General features: G+C 44.2%; 1 protein-coding gene across 9 annotated transcripts in view; it reads left to right on the top strand.

The window, feature by feature from the left end:
* LOC140396159 (prickle-like protein 1) overlaps positions 1-16,735 on the top strand; it is a 225,527-nt gene that overhangs the window by 171,045 nt on the left and 37,747 nt on the right. For 6 of the 9 annotated variants that reach the window (XM_072484398.1, XM_072484397.1, XM_072484406.1 and 3 more), the window contains one exon: positions 14,292-14,476. In XM_072484398.1, coding sequence (XP_072340499.1) covers positions 14,345-14,476 — 132 coding nt within the window. In that variant the 5' untranslated portion in view covers positions 14,292-14,344. The remainder of the gene's footprint in view (positions 1-14,291; positions 14,477-16,735) is intronic. The other 3 variants (XM_072484404.1, XM_072484402.1, XM_072484405.1) reach the window with 1 other exon arrangement.

Raw genomic sequence — 16,735 nt, 5'->3', positions numbered from 1 at the left:
AATCTTAGCAGTGCTTTTAGATCGGGGGAATATTTAGGATTTTTTACCAGTGGAACTGACATTTTGTTCTGGTATCGTTTTTTAAAAATAAATTAGAGTACCCAATTATTTTTTCCAATTGAGGGGTAATTTAGCATGGCCAATTCTCCAATTGCACATCTTTTTGGGTTGTTGGGGTGAGACGAGGAGAATGTGCAAACTTCACGCGGACAGTGACCTGGGGCCGGGATCGACGCTGTGAGGCAGCAGTGCTAACTGCCGCGACACCGTGCCACCCTTGTTCTGGTATAGTTAAAATAAAATACAGTTTCGTATATTCAGATTCGAAAGTAATTGCATGCACACTGAGTTTTGCACTCATTGAAAATTGTTTCCTAAATCACTTTACTTTAATGAAGTTAGACATTATTGAAGAATCGGGCTTGGTTGAACCTATAAGCATGTTTATGTTCAACACTGAATACAGTGTGATGGTAACATGAGACCTGTTGGCAGGTGTCCAGTGTTTGGAGAAGCATTTTTAGAGTCAGCTGATTAATTCTGCTGAGTTAAACCCTGTAAATAATGATGTCCTTCTTGGCTCTGACTGGACTTCCCAGTGTGGTCTAAGAAGCCAAACAGGCTAATCTTATTGAGCGAAGATGTTTGTCAAATGCAAACTGTTTGAGGAGTGGGGTAAGCAGGGGGATGTGGGGAAGTGGCCACTTTAAATTCTGTGTTCTGAACATGTTTGACAGTGTAACAAGTCTCCTGATGATTCAATTCCTGAGCACCATTGTTGGTCAGTGTTTGACCATTATTTCCCAGACCTTATTAAACATGAGTTCAGGCTGTCATTCCAGTCACCTGCTCAATCCTCCCTGCAGTGCATTGTGGGCGGACACATCTGATATGCATCTTGTATTCCCCAAAGTCATGTTAACGAGAGGTTTTACAAAGGGGAAGTTGTTAAGCAATTTGCCTCCATACAGAACAAGGGATAAGCGGCAGGGGTTGGACAAGAGAGAATGCTTAAGTGTCAGTAGCTGACCTCTTGCTTCAATTCAGTACTGACCACAAGATTTAGAGCTCATTTCAGCTACAATTTACTGAATACCAGGACACTGAAGCCACTTTAATAAACGATGGACTTATTGATTAATTCTTCAATTTAAATGTTCTAGCTTTTTGTGATAAGCCAATTGACAGACCTATCTAAAGATCACACAGGAAATGCAGAGTCCTGGGTAGCTTTACTTCCATTTTCTAAACAAGTAAATTAATATAAAACTACACCCAAATTCTCAAGGTTTCCTGAATATACATTCCTGAATTACTGGACTGCTGAATGTAAAGCATAGATTATCACAGAAAGCTGTTTTTAATCATATGATTTGCACAATATTCTGTTTACCGTGGGGCAGCATGGTAGCACACTTGGCTAGCACTGTGGCTTCACAGCGCCAGGGTCCCAGGTTTGATTCCCCGCTGGGTCACTGTGCGGAGTCTGCACGTTCTCTCCATGTGTGCGTGGGTTTCCTCCGGGTGCTCCGGTTTCCTCCCACAATCCAAAGACGTGCAGGTTAGGTGGATTGGCCATGCTAAATTGCCCTTAGTGTCCAAAAGGTTAGGAGGGGTTATTGGGCTCTGGGGATAGGGTGGAAGTGAGGGCTTAAGTGGGCCGGTGCAGACTCGATGGGCCGAATGGCCTCCTTCTGCACTGTATGACACTTCACAGTGCTATGGGAAATACAACATAAAGTCTGGCTTTTTGAGTGTGCCACTTCCGTTAATACAGAGGTATATTACAAGACTAAAACATGTCCAGTTATTTTGGGATGCAGTACATACATAGAACATACAGTGCAGAAGGAGGCCATATGTTCTATGTATGTACTGCATCCCAAAATAACTGGACATGTTTTAGTCTTGTAATATACCTCTGTATTAACGGAAGTGGCACACTCAAAAAGCCAGACTTCATGTTGTATTTCCCATAGCACTGTGAAGTGTCATAGAATAGAATACAGTGCAGAAGGAGGCCATTCGGCCCATCGAGTCTGCACCGACCCTTCGACTGAGCACTCTACCCATGTATATTCCCCCGCCCTATCTCCTTAACCTAACATGCACATCCCTGGAAATTAAGGGGCAATCTACCTAATCTTTGAACTGTGGGAGGAAACCTGAGCACCTGGAGCAAGCCCACAGACGAGGGGAGAACGTACAAACTCCAGACAGACTTTCACGCAAGGTGGGAATTGAACCCAGGTCTCTGGCGCTGTGAGGCAACAGAGCTAGCCACCATGTCGCCTCGGTACATTACAAGTGACTATATTGCCAAAAAATGTCCTGGCCAACACCCTTCAACTAATAAACCAGATTACAAAATTGGCTGCTGTGCTTCCTGCGCAACAACAGTAACTGCACTTAATTGGCTGGAAAGTGCTTTGCGACATTCTGAGATTGTGAAAGACGCCATATAGTTTAAGGAGGGCTGTTGTAGGCTGCAAAGAGACATTGATAGGATGCAGAGCTGGGCCAAAAAATGGCAAAATAAGTGCACGGTGATTCATTTTGGTAGGACAAATTTGAATGCGGATTACAGGGTCAACGACAGGGTTCTGAGGAATGTTGAGGAACAGAGAGATCTTGGGGTTCATGTCCACAGATCTCTGAAGGTTGCCACTCAAATGGATAGAGCCATGAAGAAGGCCTATAGTGTGTTAGCGTTTATTAACAGGGGGCTTGAGTTTAAGAGCCGTGGGGTTATGCTGCAACTGTTCAGGACCCTGGTGAGACCACACTTGGAGTATTGTGTGCAGTTCTGGTCACCTCATGATAGGAAGGATGTGGAAGCATTGGCAAGGGTGCAAAGGAGATTTACCGGTGTGCTGCCTGGATTGGAGGGTAGGTCTTGTGAGGAAAGATTGCGGGAGCTAGGGATTTTCTCATTGGAGCGAAGGAGGATGAGCGGCGACTTAATAGAGGTTTATAAGATGATGAGGGGGATAAATAGAGTGGACGTTCCGAGACTATTTCTTCGGGTGGATGTAGCTGTTACAAGGGGGCATAACTATAAGGTTCGGGGTGGGAGATATAAGAGGGATGTCTGAGGTAGGTTCTTTACTCAGAGTGGTTCGGGTGTGGAATGGACTGCCTGCTGTGATAGTGGAGTCGGACACTTTAGGAACTTTCAAGCGGTTATTGGATAGGCACATGGAGCACACCAGAATGACAGGGAGTGGGATAGCTATATCTTGGTTTCGGACAAGGCTCGGCACAACATCGAGGGCCGAAGGGCCTGTTCTGTGCTGTCCTGTTCTATGTTCTATATAAATGTTACTTTTTCAAAATTAAATTACTTCACCAATCTGCCATTGTTTAAAATCTGAAAGCGAGATAAGAGGCTTACTGTTATGAAGAACACAATAGGGTGAATTCTCCACCGATGGGATTCTCCATTCCGCCGGCAGTGCACCCCTCCCCCCGCAGGCTTCCTTGCGGCGTGAGGTACCTACAATGGGAAATCCCATTGCCGAGCATCCCACTGCCAGTGACAGTATGCCATCGAGAAACACGCAGCTGGGGAGGTGGAGAATTCACCCCAATTTCTTACATTTAGCCAAACAGGAAGGTTTTGTGGTCCCTTGTTAATTATTGATAATTGGTCAAGTAAATGTTCTGTCAAGCAATTCGGTGAAGAAAGTTTCATTAACTGAACTAATTGCTGCTGAATACAGCTGACACTCCAAAAGTTAATCATGTGTAACCTAGAAAAACAGAACTTTTATTTTATTTCTCACCTATAAACTACTTCACTTTATTCAAAACAAACAAAGGCCTTGTTCTGTGGAGGTTGTTTTTTCAGCTGTTTCTATTAGCCCTTCTGTGCCAGCCATTGATTGATAAACACAGCTTATTTATGAATTGGCTGGGTTGACTCACAACGCTGAGAAACAAGATCTTGTAGCACAATGACATTTTTTTAAATTGGCAATGTTATTAATTAAGTCAAACCATGCAATACTGAAGCATTTTTTGTTATCTGTACTCTTGGAAAATACATAGAATTTTGAGTTAAATAGTTGTACTTGAGTATTCCGAAGGTACTTTGGGTGTGATCTAACAAAAAGGTTTCTAAGTGTCAATTCAGATGGGTTTGGCTGGGAGTTTCTCCCTGGCTATGTCGGTGAGTTCCCCACCTCTATCTAACCACACCTAAGTCACTTTTTCAGGCCTTGGGGGTTTTATCTCTGGCCTAGCCCACAAACCTTTTTTTCCATCACCGGGCAGCAGAACATGCTGGCCATACCAGCCCCTCGGATTTCAGGCCCTTGAAAAAGTGCCCTGATTTCTAAGTGAGTTGAGGGTTTCTCACACTCCCTCCCATGGGCACTGTCACCCTCCCCCCCCCCCCCCCCCCCCCCCCCACACACACACACACACATGGGCAATACATCACACTACCCCAAGAGAGGGCAGCCAGCTATGGAGTCACCGAGGGCCCCCACTTTTCAGACCTTTCCTTCCCCCCTTTTGGGCACTCTCCTTCCAGGACTCCCACCCTTCACCCCCACCACCCCAACCTTACAGAGGACCCTTCAGACCTGCATTTCACCCCCCACGCCTTTCTCACCCCCTCATCCATCCTTTCATGGGCGTGGCGCCTCTCAGGCTCTGACCCCAGCAGTGCCCCTGCCAGCTTAGCAGTGCTAGCTGTGCCCCTTGGCCGTGCCAGCCTGGCAGTGCCCAGTTGCCCACATGCCGGGGAGAGCCAGGATGGCAGCCTGCCTTGTCCATCTACCACCCAGGTGCCTTCAATGGCCTGGGAGACCACTTGGGTGCTGTTCCACCTAGTCCACGTTTGCGTGGACCAGTATTAATTGGCACACGGCTGTCTGTTTCTGGGGAGGCCGCTAGATGCTGGAAATCGGTTCGATCCAGCGTCAGCCGAGAACCCGGGTTCAATCCCGGCCCCGGGTCACTGTCCGTGTGGAGTTTGCACATTCTCCCCATGTCTGCGTGGATCTCACCCCTAACCCCCCCACCCCCATTCGCAACCCAAAGATGTGCAGGGTAGGAGAATTGGACACTCTAAATTGCCCCTTAATTGGGAAAACAAAAATTATAAAAAATACATCGTGTCAGTACGGTTAAGTGGTTTCTTAAACTGGAATTGGAGTGGGAAGTGCCCTTGAGCTTCATATGCATATGCTCCATCTATTGACTTTTACTCTTGTCACAAGACTTTTTTTATTTTTTAAAAATTATTTTATCAGAGTTACAAAGCCAGAGCTCAGTGTGGACAGGGGCAAACCCCCTAATCTAGCTCCTTGCCTGCTCCAAAAACCAATTCAAATTGTATCCAAATCATGGTCCCCACCAGAAAGACATACCAGATCCAGGCATCACACCTGGCCCTGGCCTCACCCTCATCTTAGCCAATAACCCAGGGTAGCAATGTCATTGGCCTGGCAGAGTGAAGTCAGCTAACTCAACATGGGCAGGGGATTGAACCCGACACTCTTTTCCTCTACATGTTGTTTAGCTGCTCACTAGATAAATTCCTATGAGGGAGGCTTAGATGCATTTTCTGTTATAGATAAAGCTGTTGAAACCAACTTGGCAATTGGTAGTGAATGAATACACGGTTTGAATCTATGAAAAATGCAAAACTATTTCTAGGAATTCTGAGAGGGTTGTTGTGACTAGTCAGGTGGTTCAAACTTTGCCTCCATTATGCCAGTTTTTGGACATTATGAGTGAGTGCCGTTAGTGCTTATTGCCTAATGTCATCACCTGATGCATTATCGGTAAGGGTGTTAGCACCAAAAGTATGAAACATAGACAGATAGGGATGTCAATCAGCTTGTGACACTGATTTGATGCCAGTACTGCCACTTTGGAACTCCGTGCTCTACCTAATGCCCTCATTTAATCATGCACAGCTGAGCAGAAAGGGCGGTTCCACCAGTGCTATTTAAAGGGATCATTAACTAGCATGTCAGCTGCTGATTAACTTCTGTTGTTTATTTCTCGGACTGTACAAGTGTTTTCTGCTTTTTAGAGTTCTTTAAAGTTGTAAAGCCTGCAGGAGTGAGTTGCAGGTAGTGAAGGACTTTTTGCTGATGTCAAGATTTCCACACAAACCAACTGTTTCCAGACATGGGTGCATGAGGAGTCATTCTCCTTGGAATATAGGATGATTTAGAAAATGAAGATTCCACACAGTTCAGTACAATATGATGGAAGAGTGAGGAGGAAGTTTGTTAAAGAGGCCATAATAGCTTGGTGTGTTCAGGGAACAATTATACCTGAAACTCAAGTGAGGAACAGTATGTGAGGCGCGTCAATAAGAGCGTCCTTATTGAAATCTGAAACCTGTTGCAGCCTCAAAGCAGAGTAAGGCCCAAATTACCAATGGCTGTGAGGGTGATCATAGACTTTTATTCACCAAGCTCCTCCCAGGTTAAAGCTGGAGATATTTTGCAACATCTCGCAATTTGCCTTCTAGTGTTGCACAAGGGTGGTCATTGACATTTGCTATGCAATGAGGGCTGACTATATTTTATTCTCTCTCGTCAGAGGTAACCTATTAGAGCAAGTCTCTGTGGCACAATTGGTGAGCACGTACGGCTGTTAACCAAAAGGTTGGTGGTTCATTCCCACCCAGCCGCAAGCTCTTCTTTCTCTTTCCCTTGACTGCTTAATCAAAGGACCCTGGTTCAATCCCAGGTTTCGGCTTGCAGCCACACACCGGTTCCCTTCACTGTCTCCACACAGTATCACAAGTGTTGTAGGCTGCTCCAAAATGCATGTGCCATTGATTGCACACGCAGTACTTTGTGGGCTCTGCATGTCAACCCTTCCCTACACCAGAGCTAAAAAAGATATCACTTTCTCAAAGTCTAGCTGGTGTGTGACCATAGACATCATATCATGCAGGTCGATGCCGGATATCCCAGTCAAAGTCAGGATGCCTAAATTGTGCAGCAGTCTGCTGCATCACCTGCATTTGAGCCCACCACAGCTAGGCACTGGGTGAATAAAAGCAAAATACTGTCGATGTTGTGTGATGAACGGTTAATAGAACATAGAACATAGAAAATACAGCACAGAACAGGCCCTTCGGCCCACGATGTTGTGCCGAACCTTTGTCCTAGATTAATCATAGATTATCATTGAATTTACAGTGCAGAAGGAGGCCATTCGGCCCCTCGAGTCTGCACCAGCTCTTGGAAAGAGCACCCCACCCAAACTCAACACCTCCACCCAACACCAAGGGCAATTTGGACATTAAGGGCAATTTATCATTGGCCAATTCACCTAACCCGCACATCTTTGGACTGTGGGAGGAAACCGGAGCACCCGGAGGAAACCCACGCAGACACTGGGAGGACGTGCAGACTCCGCACAGACAATGACCCAAGCCGGAAGCGAACCTGGGACCATGGATCTGTGAAGCAATTGTGCTATCCACAATGCTACCGTGCTGCCCTTAAGAACAAATAAATCTACACTATATCATTTTCCCGTAATCCATGTACCTATCCAACAGCTGCTTGAAGGTCCCTAATGTTTCCGACTCAACTACTTCCACAGGCAGTGCATTCCATGCCCCCACTACTCTCTGGGTAAAGAACCTACCTCTGATATCCCTCCTATATCTTCCACCTTTCACCTTAAATTTATGTCCCCTTGTAATGGTGTGTTCCACCTGGGGAAAAAGTCTCTGACTGTCTACTCTATCTATTCCCCTGATCATCTTATAAACCTCTATCAAGTTGCCCCTCATCCTTCTCCGCTCTAATGAGAAAAGGCCTAGCACCCTCAACCTTTCCTTGTAAGACCTACTCTCCATTCCAGGCAACATCCTGGTAAATCTTCTTTGCACCTTTTCCAGAGCTTCCACAACCTTCCTAAAATGAGGCGACCAGAACTGTACACAGTACTCCAAATGTGGCCTTACCAAAGTTTTGTACAGCTGCATCATCACCTCACGGCTCTTAAATTCAATCCCTCTGTTAATGAACGCGAGCACACCATAGGCCTTCTTCACAGCTCTATCCACTTGAGTGGCAACTTTCAAAGATGTATGAACATAGACCCCAAGGTCTCTCTGCTCCTCCACAATGCCAAGAACTCTACCGTTAACCCTGTATTCCGCATTCATATTTGTCCTTCCAAAATGGACAACCTCACACTTTTCAGGGTTAAATTCCATCTGCCACTTCTCAGCCCAGCTCTGCATCCTATCTATGTCTCTTTGCAGCCGACAACAGCCCTCCTTACTATCCACAACTCCACCAATCTTCGTATCGTCTGCAAATTTACTGACCCACCCTTCAACTCCCTCATCCAAGTCATTAATGAAAATCACAAACAGCAGAGGACCCAGAACTGATCCCTGCGGTACACCACTGGTAACTGGGATCCAGGCTGAATATTTGCCATCCACCACCACTCTCTGACTTCTATCGGTTAGCCAGTTCGTTATCCAACTGGCCAAATTTCCCACTATCCCATGCCTCCTTACTTTGTGCAGAAGCCTACCATGGGGAACTTTATCAAATGCCTTACTAAAATCCATGTACACTACATCTACTGCTTTACCTTCATCCACATGCTTGGTCACCTCCTCAAAGAATTCAATAAGATTTGTAAGGCAAGACCTACCCCTCACAAATCCGTGCTGACTATCCCTAATCAAGCAGTGTCTTTCCAGATGCTCAGAAATCCTATCCTTCAGTACCCTTTCCATTACTTTGCCTACCACCGAAGTAAGACTAACTGGCCTGTAATTCCCAGGGTTATCCCTAGTTCCTTTTTTGAACAGGGCCACGACATTCGCCACTCTCCAATCCCCTGGTACCACCCCTGTTGACCGTGAGGACGAAAAGATAATTGCCAACGGCTCTGCAATTTCATCTCTTGCTTCCCATAGAATCCTTGGATATATCCCGTCAGGCCCGGGGGACTTGTCTATCCTCAAGTTTTTCAAAATGCCCAACACATCTTCCTTCCTAACAAGTATTTCCTCGAGCTTACCAATCTGTTTCACACTGTCCTCTCCAACAGTATCTCCCCTCTCATTTGTAAATACAGAAGAAAAGTACTCATTCAAGACCTCTCCTATCTCTTCAGACTCAATACACAATCTCCCGCTACTGTCCTTGATCGGACCTACCCTCGCTCTAGTCATTCTCATATTTCTCACATATGTGTAAAAGGCCTTGGGGTTTTCTTTGATCCTACCCGCCAAAGATTGTTCATGCCCTCTCTTAGCTCTCCTAATCCCTTTCTTCAGTTCCCTCCTGGCTATCTTGTATCCCTCCAATGCCCTGTCTGAACCTTGTTTCCTCAGCCTTACATAAGTCACCTTTTTCCTCTTAACAAGACATTCAACCTCTCTTGTCAACCATGGTTCCCTCACTCGACCATCTCTTCCCTGCCTGACAGGGACATACATATCAAGGACACGTAGCACCTGTTCCTTGAACAAGTTCCACATTTCACTTGTGTCCTTCCCTGCCAGCCTATGTTCCCAACTTATGCACTTCAATTCTTGTCTGACAACATCATATTTACCCTTCCCCCAATTGTAAACCTTGCCCTGTTGCACGTACCTATCCCTCTCCATTACTAAAGTGAAAGTCACAGAATTGTGGTCACTATTCCAAAATGCTCCCCCACTAACAAATCTATCACTTGCCCTGGTTCATTACCCAGTACTAAATCCAATATTGCCCCTCCTCTGGTTGGGCAATCTACATACTGTGTTAGAAAAGCTTCCTGGACACACTGCACAAACACCACCCCATCCAAACTATTTGATCTAAAGAGTTTCCACTCAATATTTGGGAAGTTAAAGTCACCCATGACTACTACCCTGTGACTTCTGCACCTTTCCAAAATCTGTTTCCCAATCTGTTCCTCCACATCTCTGCTACTATTGGGGGGCCTATAGAAAACTCCTAACAAGGTGACTGCTCCTTTCCTATTTCTGACTTCAACCCATACTACCTCAATAGGGTGATACTCCTCGAACTGCCTTTCTGCAGCTGTTATACTATCTCTAATTAATAATGCCACCCCCCCCCACCTCTTTTACCACCCTCCCTAATCTTATTGAAACATCTAGGTTACTGTCTTATCATCATATAAGGTGATGTCCCCTTTAAGACCGGGCTTGGAACCCTGGGGACTCCGCCTCTGGCTCCGCCCATCTGTGAGCCATATATAAAGGGCTGCCTCATGGGCTGTGCAGCAGTTAGCACATGTCTCAGCTCTAGCACAGTTCTTAGTTTAATAAAGCCTTCTTTACTGTTTACACTCTAAGCGTCGTTATTGAGGGTACCTCATGTTGGAAAACGGAAAATGCTGGAAAAACTCAGCAGGTCTCGCAGCGCCTGTAAAGTGGGAAACAGAGATGTGGCCCGAATGTCCCAGTCCTTCACTCCGGTGGGATCTGCCAATTTGAATGGATATTTTAATGGCTCACTGGCCTCGCCACAGGTTGGGTCTGGAAAACTCCAACCCACGTTTTGAGTCCGTATGGAACGTTAACTCTTGTTTACCTTTCCATAGATGCTGCCAGACTAGCTGCGTTTTCAGGATTTGCAGCTTTTGTTAAGCCATTGGATGACATGGCTATCCATAGGCAACATGGCTGATCACTCCAATGCTCAACCCATACACACATGCGCAGCATGCATTTAACAAAGGGCAGGCCACAAAAAACATAAGAGCAGACCTCTTATGCCAAGCAATGTTTCCGCCTATCTCGATCTCTCGAGGAGCCCTGCTCTACATCTGGGAGTCCAGATTCGTATTGGTGTGCTGCATGCTGCACAACTTTGCCATCCCGAGGAAACAGTTCATTCACCACTGAACTGCTGAGATGTAGAAGGAGTAAAGGAGGAAGCAACCTTAAGGTCCCTTTCTGGCCGGACACTTTGTGAGCAACCCATCCATAACAACAAAAATACAATCCAAATTTCCCAATCACTCGCAGTCCAACACCGTACCTTCCCTGTCAATGGCCAATACAATGTTGGTGTGGTCACATGCAAACATTTTTAAAAAATAAATTTCGAGTAACCAATGTTTTCCCAATTAAGGGGTAATTTAGCATGGCCAATCCATCTAACCTGCACATCTTTGAGTTGTGGGGGTGAAACCCACACAGACACAGGGCAAAATGTGCAAACTCCGCGCAGACAGTGACCCGGGGCCGGGATCGAACCCGAGTCCTCAGCGCTAACCACTGCACCACCGTGCCGCCCTCCGTCATAATATAAACATAAAAGCCACCATAAATTAAGTACTCAAAACCAAATTTATATATCAAAACATGCCATCTTACATACTGTGCAAATGTAAGCTAATCTGATGATTACTTTTGATGGAAGGTCATGACCTATTGCAACATTACCTCTTCATTTTTCTCTACCTATAATGGCAGACTTGCTGAGTAAGTATTTCAAGAAATTTCTGTTTTTATTTGGAAATGGTTGAGGCTGTATATCTGTTTTCTATTCAGCTGTGATGCTAAAAAAGAGTCGAGGGAATTTTTTGTTTTCACCTGTGTATGTTACACTTGGCAAGCTCTTAAATTTAAATTGGGTGAGACGTCCTTCACTTTGCAGGAGGCCAGTGCAGCAACACGTTTACTCAACTTAAATGCATTTCCAACTTACGATGCTAGCTGACAGTGTGTGGGCAGCCCTTCATCATTCCCAAGCAGTTAAATATTCACTTGTTTCAGGTACTTCGGGAAAGCAACAGCAGCCCGGAGATCAACTTGTAGGAACCCGTGAATACAATAACTGAGCATTTTAAAAAAGAAATTTAGGAGAGATTTACTTCACAGCATGACCTGTGCAAATGACAATCACAAACATTCTAAGGGAAATGTTTGTTCCGCTGAGTGAATCCAAATCTGCTGATATGTCACAAGGTTACAACCACCATCATCATGTGATAACTGACTTGATTTATAAATCCAGCCTAACCTTTTGCACCAGGTCTGGTGCTGGAGGGAACAATTGGTTAGTACAAAAATAATCCAACTAACCTCGAAGTAAAACTTCACATATTAAAATTATTCTGCTCTAGCTTGCAATAGCTTGCAACTAAGTAAGCAAGGGAATTAATCTCCGATATCTCATAAACCGTAAGGGCATGATGTGAAATATGTTTGGATACAGTCGGTGAGTATTCTTGACAAAAAAAATGTTCATGCCAAATCAAACTCGCCCATCGTTTAATGCAAAAGGGACAGCTATCCTGCGGAAATTAGCTGGTTGTGTCTTCTCATTATGGCTATTGACAAACACAAATGTAATAGCATGAATTCTGAATCACCAGATTGTCTTCCTCGTCATTGAAATGGATGAGCAAAGCAATTATGGATGCTAATTTTCTGAAGCATTCTGACATTTGCTGGGCAGCTTTTGTACCTTATCCACAACATTACTGCATTATATGAGTGACTAAAATGTTAAGACAGTATGAATTGTTTGTTTTGCTGAATATAGCATTTTTTGCCATTTCATTGGCAACTACAGAAATCTAAAGGACAATTTAGTTCACGTTTTTGCACATTGTTTTGGTACGTTTTATGGCTATTCAGCACAGTTCACCTGGAGTGAATTGAAAGCTTGCTGCTTGTTCGGGATGCGGAAAGTTTTTTGAGTTGAAATAATATTGTACAACATTAGTAAGGAGCACTTTAATATATTTGTATGAGTTTCCTCTGTTTGCTATTGTAAAAGTTACTAAACCATTTTTAAACAATATAGCATGTGTCTCCCACTGGAGCTAACTGCACTGAAGTATTAAAATGCTTTATATAGATTTCTAGTTGGTTTAGGCTCTACTAATCCTGGTTTGCTGATTACAACAACTTGCATTTTATATAGCGTCCTTAACGGGCGGCACGTAGCACAATGGTTAGTACTGTTGTTTCACAGCGCCAGGGTTACAGGTTTGATTCCCGCTTGGGTCACTGTCTGTGCGGAGTCTACACTTTCTTCTCGTGTCTGCATGGGTTTCTTCCAGGTGCTCTGGTTTACTCTCACAAGTCCGGAAAGACCTGCTTGTTGGGTGAATTGGACATTCTGAATTTTCCCTCTGTGTACCCGAACAGGCGCCAGAGTGTGACAACTAGGGGATTTTCACAGTAAATTCATTGCAGTGTTATGTTAGCCTACTCGTGACAAAAAGATTATTACATATATAAATAATGGTCTGAAGATACATCACAGAGGAAGAATGGAATGGGGTGGCACAGTGGTTAGCACTGCTGCCTGACAGCACCAGGGACCCGGGTTCAATTCCAGTCTCGGTGGCTGTCTGTCTGGAGTTTGCACGTGGCTGCATGGGTTTCTTTTGGGTGCTCCGGTTTCCTACCACAGTCCAAAAATGTGCAGGTTAGTTGGATTGGCCATGTTAAATTGTCCCTTAGTGCCCAAAGTTTAGGTGGGCTTTCAAGGTTGCTGGGGAGTGGGCCGAGGTAGGTGTACTTTCAGAGTGTCAGTGCAGGCTCGATGGGCCAGATGGCGGCCTCCTGCACTGTAGGGATTCTATCAATAGATGTGAGACCGAGAGCTTGCAAAACTAGGTCAAAGAGATCAGCATTGAAGGTTTAAAAAAAATGGGAAAATAATTCCACAATGTGGAATTATTTCAAAGGACTAATTCTCCTGGGTTTCTAAAAAATTAAATTCTTAATATTGTATAATTCATCACTACACAAGACCATGAAGGTTATTCATGAAGGCCCCGCCATCTCAACCTTGTCCCTTGCCTGAAGTGTGGTGATCCTCCGATTAAATCACCACCAGTTAGATCTCCCTCTCAAAGGGGAAAGAAGTTTATGGTCACCTGGGAACACGGCAGCTTTACCTTTACACTTTTTTCCCCCCAATGAAGGCAGATTTAGCTGTCCTGCATGTCGTTAGGTTGTGGGGGTGAGACGCACGCAGACACTGGGAGAATGTCCACACAATGGGCTGGAATCGAACCCTGGTCCTCGGCGCCATGAGGCAGGAGTGCTAACCACTGCACCACCACAGCACCCCTTGGGAGTTCATTTTAATCAAACTTTAAATACTTCAATTTATTCACGTTAAACTCCAGAATAAATGCATATATTTATTACCACATATTTATTCAACATGATATATTCAACTCGTACTCTATTTGCCAAGAGTGTTCATTTCTGCCTAACACATAAATCATTTCTGATTGCATCCGAACAAGTCCCTGCTCAATCTACAACCTGCGTGCATTTTATGTCTTCACAGATTCATTGTATGCTGAATCGCAGCTTCTCACTGGACCGCTTCTCAGTAGCATCATGGCTTTAGAAATGGAGCAAAAAGTAAGCAAACTGACTTTTGGATTTCAGCGCAGCTCAACATCGGATGATGATTCGGGTTGCGTTTTGGAAGAGTATGCATGGGTTCCACCCGGCCTAAAGCCAGAACAGGTAGGCCAGCCTGATAATTTTCACGTACATCAAACGTAACTTTTTGGCAGGACTATTTGACAAAGTGGGTGGATCAGATTTAACTTTTTTTTTTTAATTCCTCTTTCCCCTCCCACAAACAATCTCCTTAAAAGGGTTATCTTTAATTCCCTTATTTCAGTCCCCATCTTCAGCTCAATGCTGCCCTTTCAGGGAACCAATCCTGACTGGTCCAACTAGAATGCTTGTGTATAGCACATCCCCACCTACCATTGTTATTCTACTTTGTCTGATGGGACAATATCAAGTTATTTATTTCTCCAACACAAAGCATTCTGACGATAGATGCTCTATTCAGTAGTCAAGGAGGGAAAAGGCGTGCAGTTAGAGAAGAGCTTTGAATATAAATGGGAGGTATCAACACTAACTCAAGAGATAACTGAGCCACTCTCAACAACTTAATTGGTTTAAGACTTTTTTAAAAAAAGTAATCATCATTAACATTTTAAAAGATACTCTGCATTTTTAAAACTTGACTATTTGCCATAATAGCTAGAATCTCTTGCAAAGGGTTATAACATTTAGAAAACTAGCTTGATACATTTATGATGCATCAAATATATAATCATAGACCTAAGAAAATAATCTTTCAAAATAACAACTTTAGTACCGCCTTTACAATACTACCCTGCCACTGTTTATAGGGTAACGGTTGGCAATTGTTTTGTGTTGCTGCTCTCTCGCAATAGGGTGGCACGGTAGCAAAGTGGTTAGCACTGTTACTTCACGGCGCCAGGGACCTGGGTTCGATTCCCAGTGACGTGGCTGTCTGTGCAGAGTCTTCATGTTCTCCCCGTGTCTGCGTGGGTTTCCTCTGGGTGCTCCAGTTTCCTCCCACAGTCCAAAGATGTGCAGTTAGGTGGATTGGCCATGATAAATTGCCCTTAGTGTCCAAAACGAATGGGTGGGATTACTGGGTTACAGGGATAGGGTGGAGATGCGGGGATAGGGTGGAGGTGAGTCCAAGGTAGAGTTTAAGAGGCTCCCTTGCTGTTTGAAAGCTGACAGTGGGAAAGTGCAGATATGAGATGAAAGTTTACCAAAATTATCTCCAATATCTTGGAAATCTTCTGCAAGGTAGTGAAAATACACTCTCCAATCAAGTCCAATAAGCAAACTGTCTAGCTTTGCTGCTTATGCAGTAAGCAGATGTCATATCTCAGTATTTAAAGTTTTTCTTGTCTGTAAATTGCTCAGCCCCATCAATCCCAGCTGTCTTCTTGCCTTGTTCTAGCTGGCAACTTCCAAGAATCCCCAGAAACACATGCAGAAAGTTAAAGATAGAATTCGGGGTTAAAGGTGCAGTTCATTGCCATTTAACATGTTCAAATTTCAGACCTGCCTGTCCCACAGGGGTTTCCTACACACAAACAAATGTTTTCAGGTCAAATGCAGAAGTCAGTGGATTCCTGCCAGCTTCCAAACATTCTGACAACTTCTGATCTTTTAACCCACCTGCACATACCCCTCTGCACCCTTGCAGATCTTTCCCTCTGCTCTCAGATGTATGAAAATGAAGAAAAATGGAAAAAGACAGGAGGGGCAAATTGTAGCTGAAATTTTTAAAAATTGAGACATGAGACAATCATTAAATGTATATTTTTTCATGGCAGTGATTTATAGTTACATTTCAATGTAACAATTTAGTTCCCTGGATAAACGGTCCCGACTAAAGGAAGTTTCCTTCACATTTTATTTATAGCTGGTGAAGATGTGGCCAATTTTTGAAGTTTTGCTGACAATGTTTCTTGTATCAAATTCTGCTCTACTTGAGCCAGTTGTCAATTTGCCTACATAATGCTGGATCAGGATTCTTCTGGCCTAGACCTTTCATTTCCTCTTGAATCATTCACTTGGCTACAGTTGGTTTGTTTCCTATTAAACGCCAGTCAAGTATTTAAGGAATTGTGCATCAGTACATATGAACAAACATACAAACTACGAATTAGGGGCAGTAGGAAGCCATTCGGCCCCTCACACCTACTCCACCATTCAATAAGACCATGGCTGATCTGATTGTGACCTCAACATTTTTCTTCCTTCCCCCATACCTTTGATTCTCTTGTCAATCAAAAATAAAACCAATTCAGCCTTAAAAATATTCAATGACCCTGTCTACATTGGTCTCTTCGGGAGGGGAAAAAGTGTTCCACACACTAACAACTCTCTGAGAGAAAATGTTCCCCTAATCAATAATATTAATCTTTCATTGTCACAAGT

The sequence above is a fragment of the Scyliorhinus torazame genome, chromosome 19, assembly GCF_047496885.1.
Source record: "Scyliorhinus torazame isolate Kashiwa2021f chromosome 19, sScyTor2.1, whole genome shotgun sequence".
NCBI classification, from domain to species: Eukaryota; Metazoa; Chordata; class Chondrichthyes; order Carcharhiniformes; family Scyliorhinidae; genus Scyliorhinus; species Scyliorhinus torazame.
This window is presented reverse-complemented; position numbering and strand designations above follow the sequence as displayed.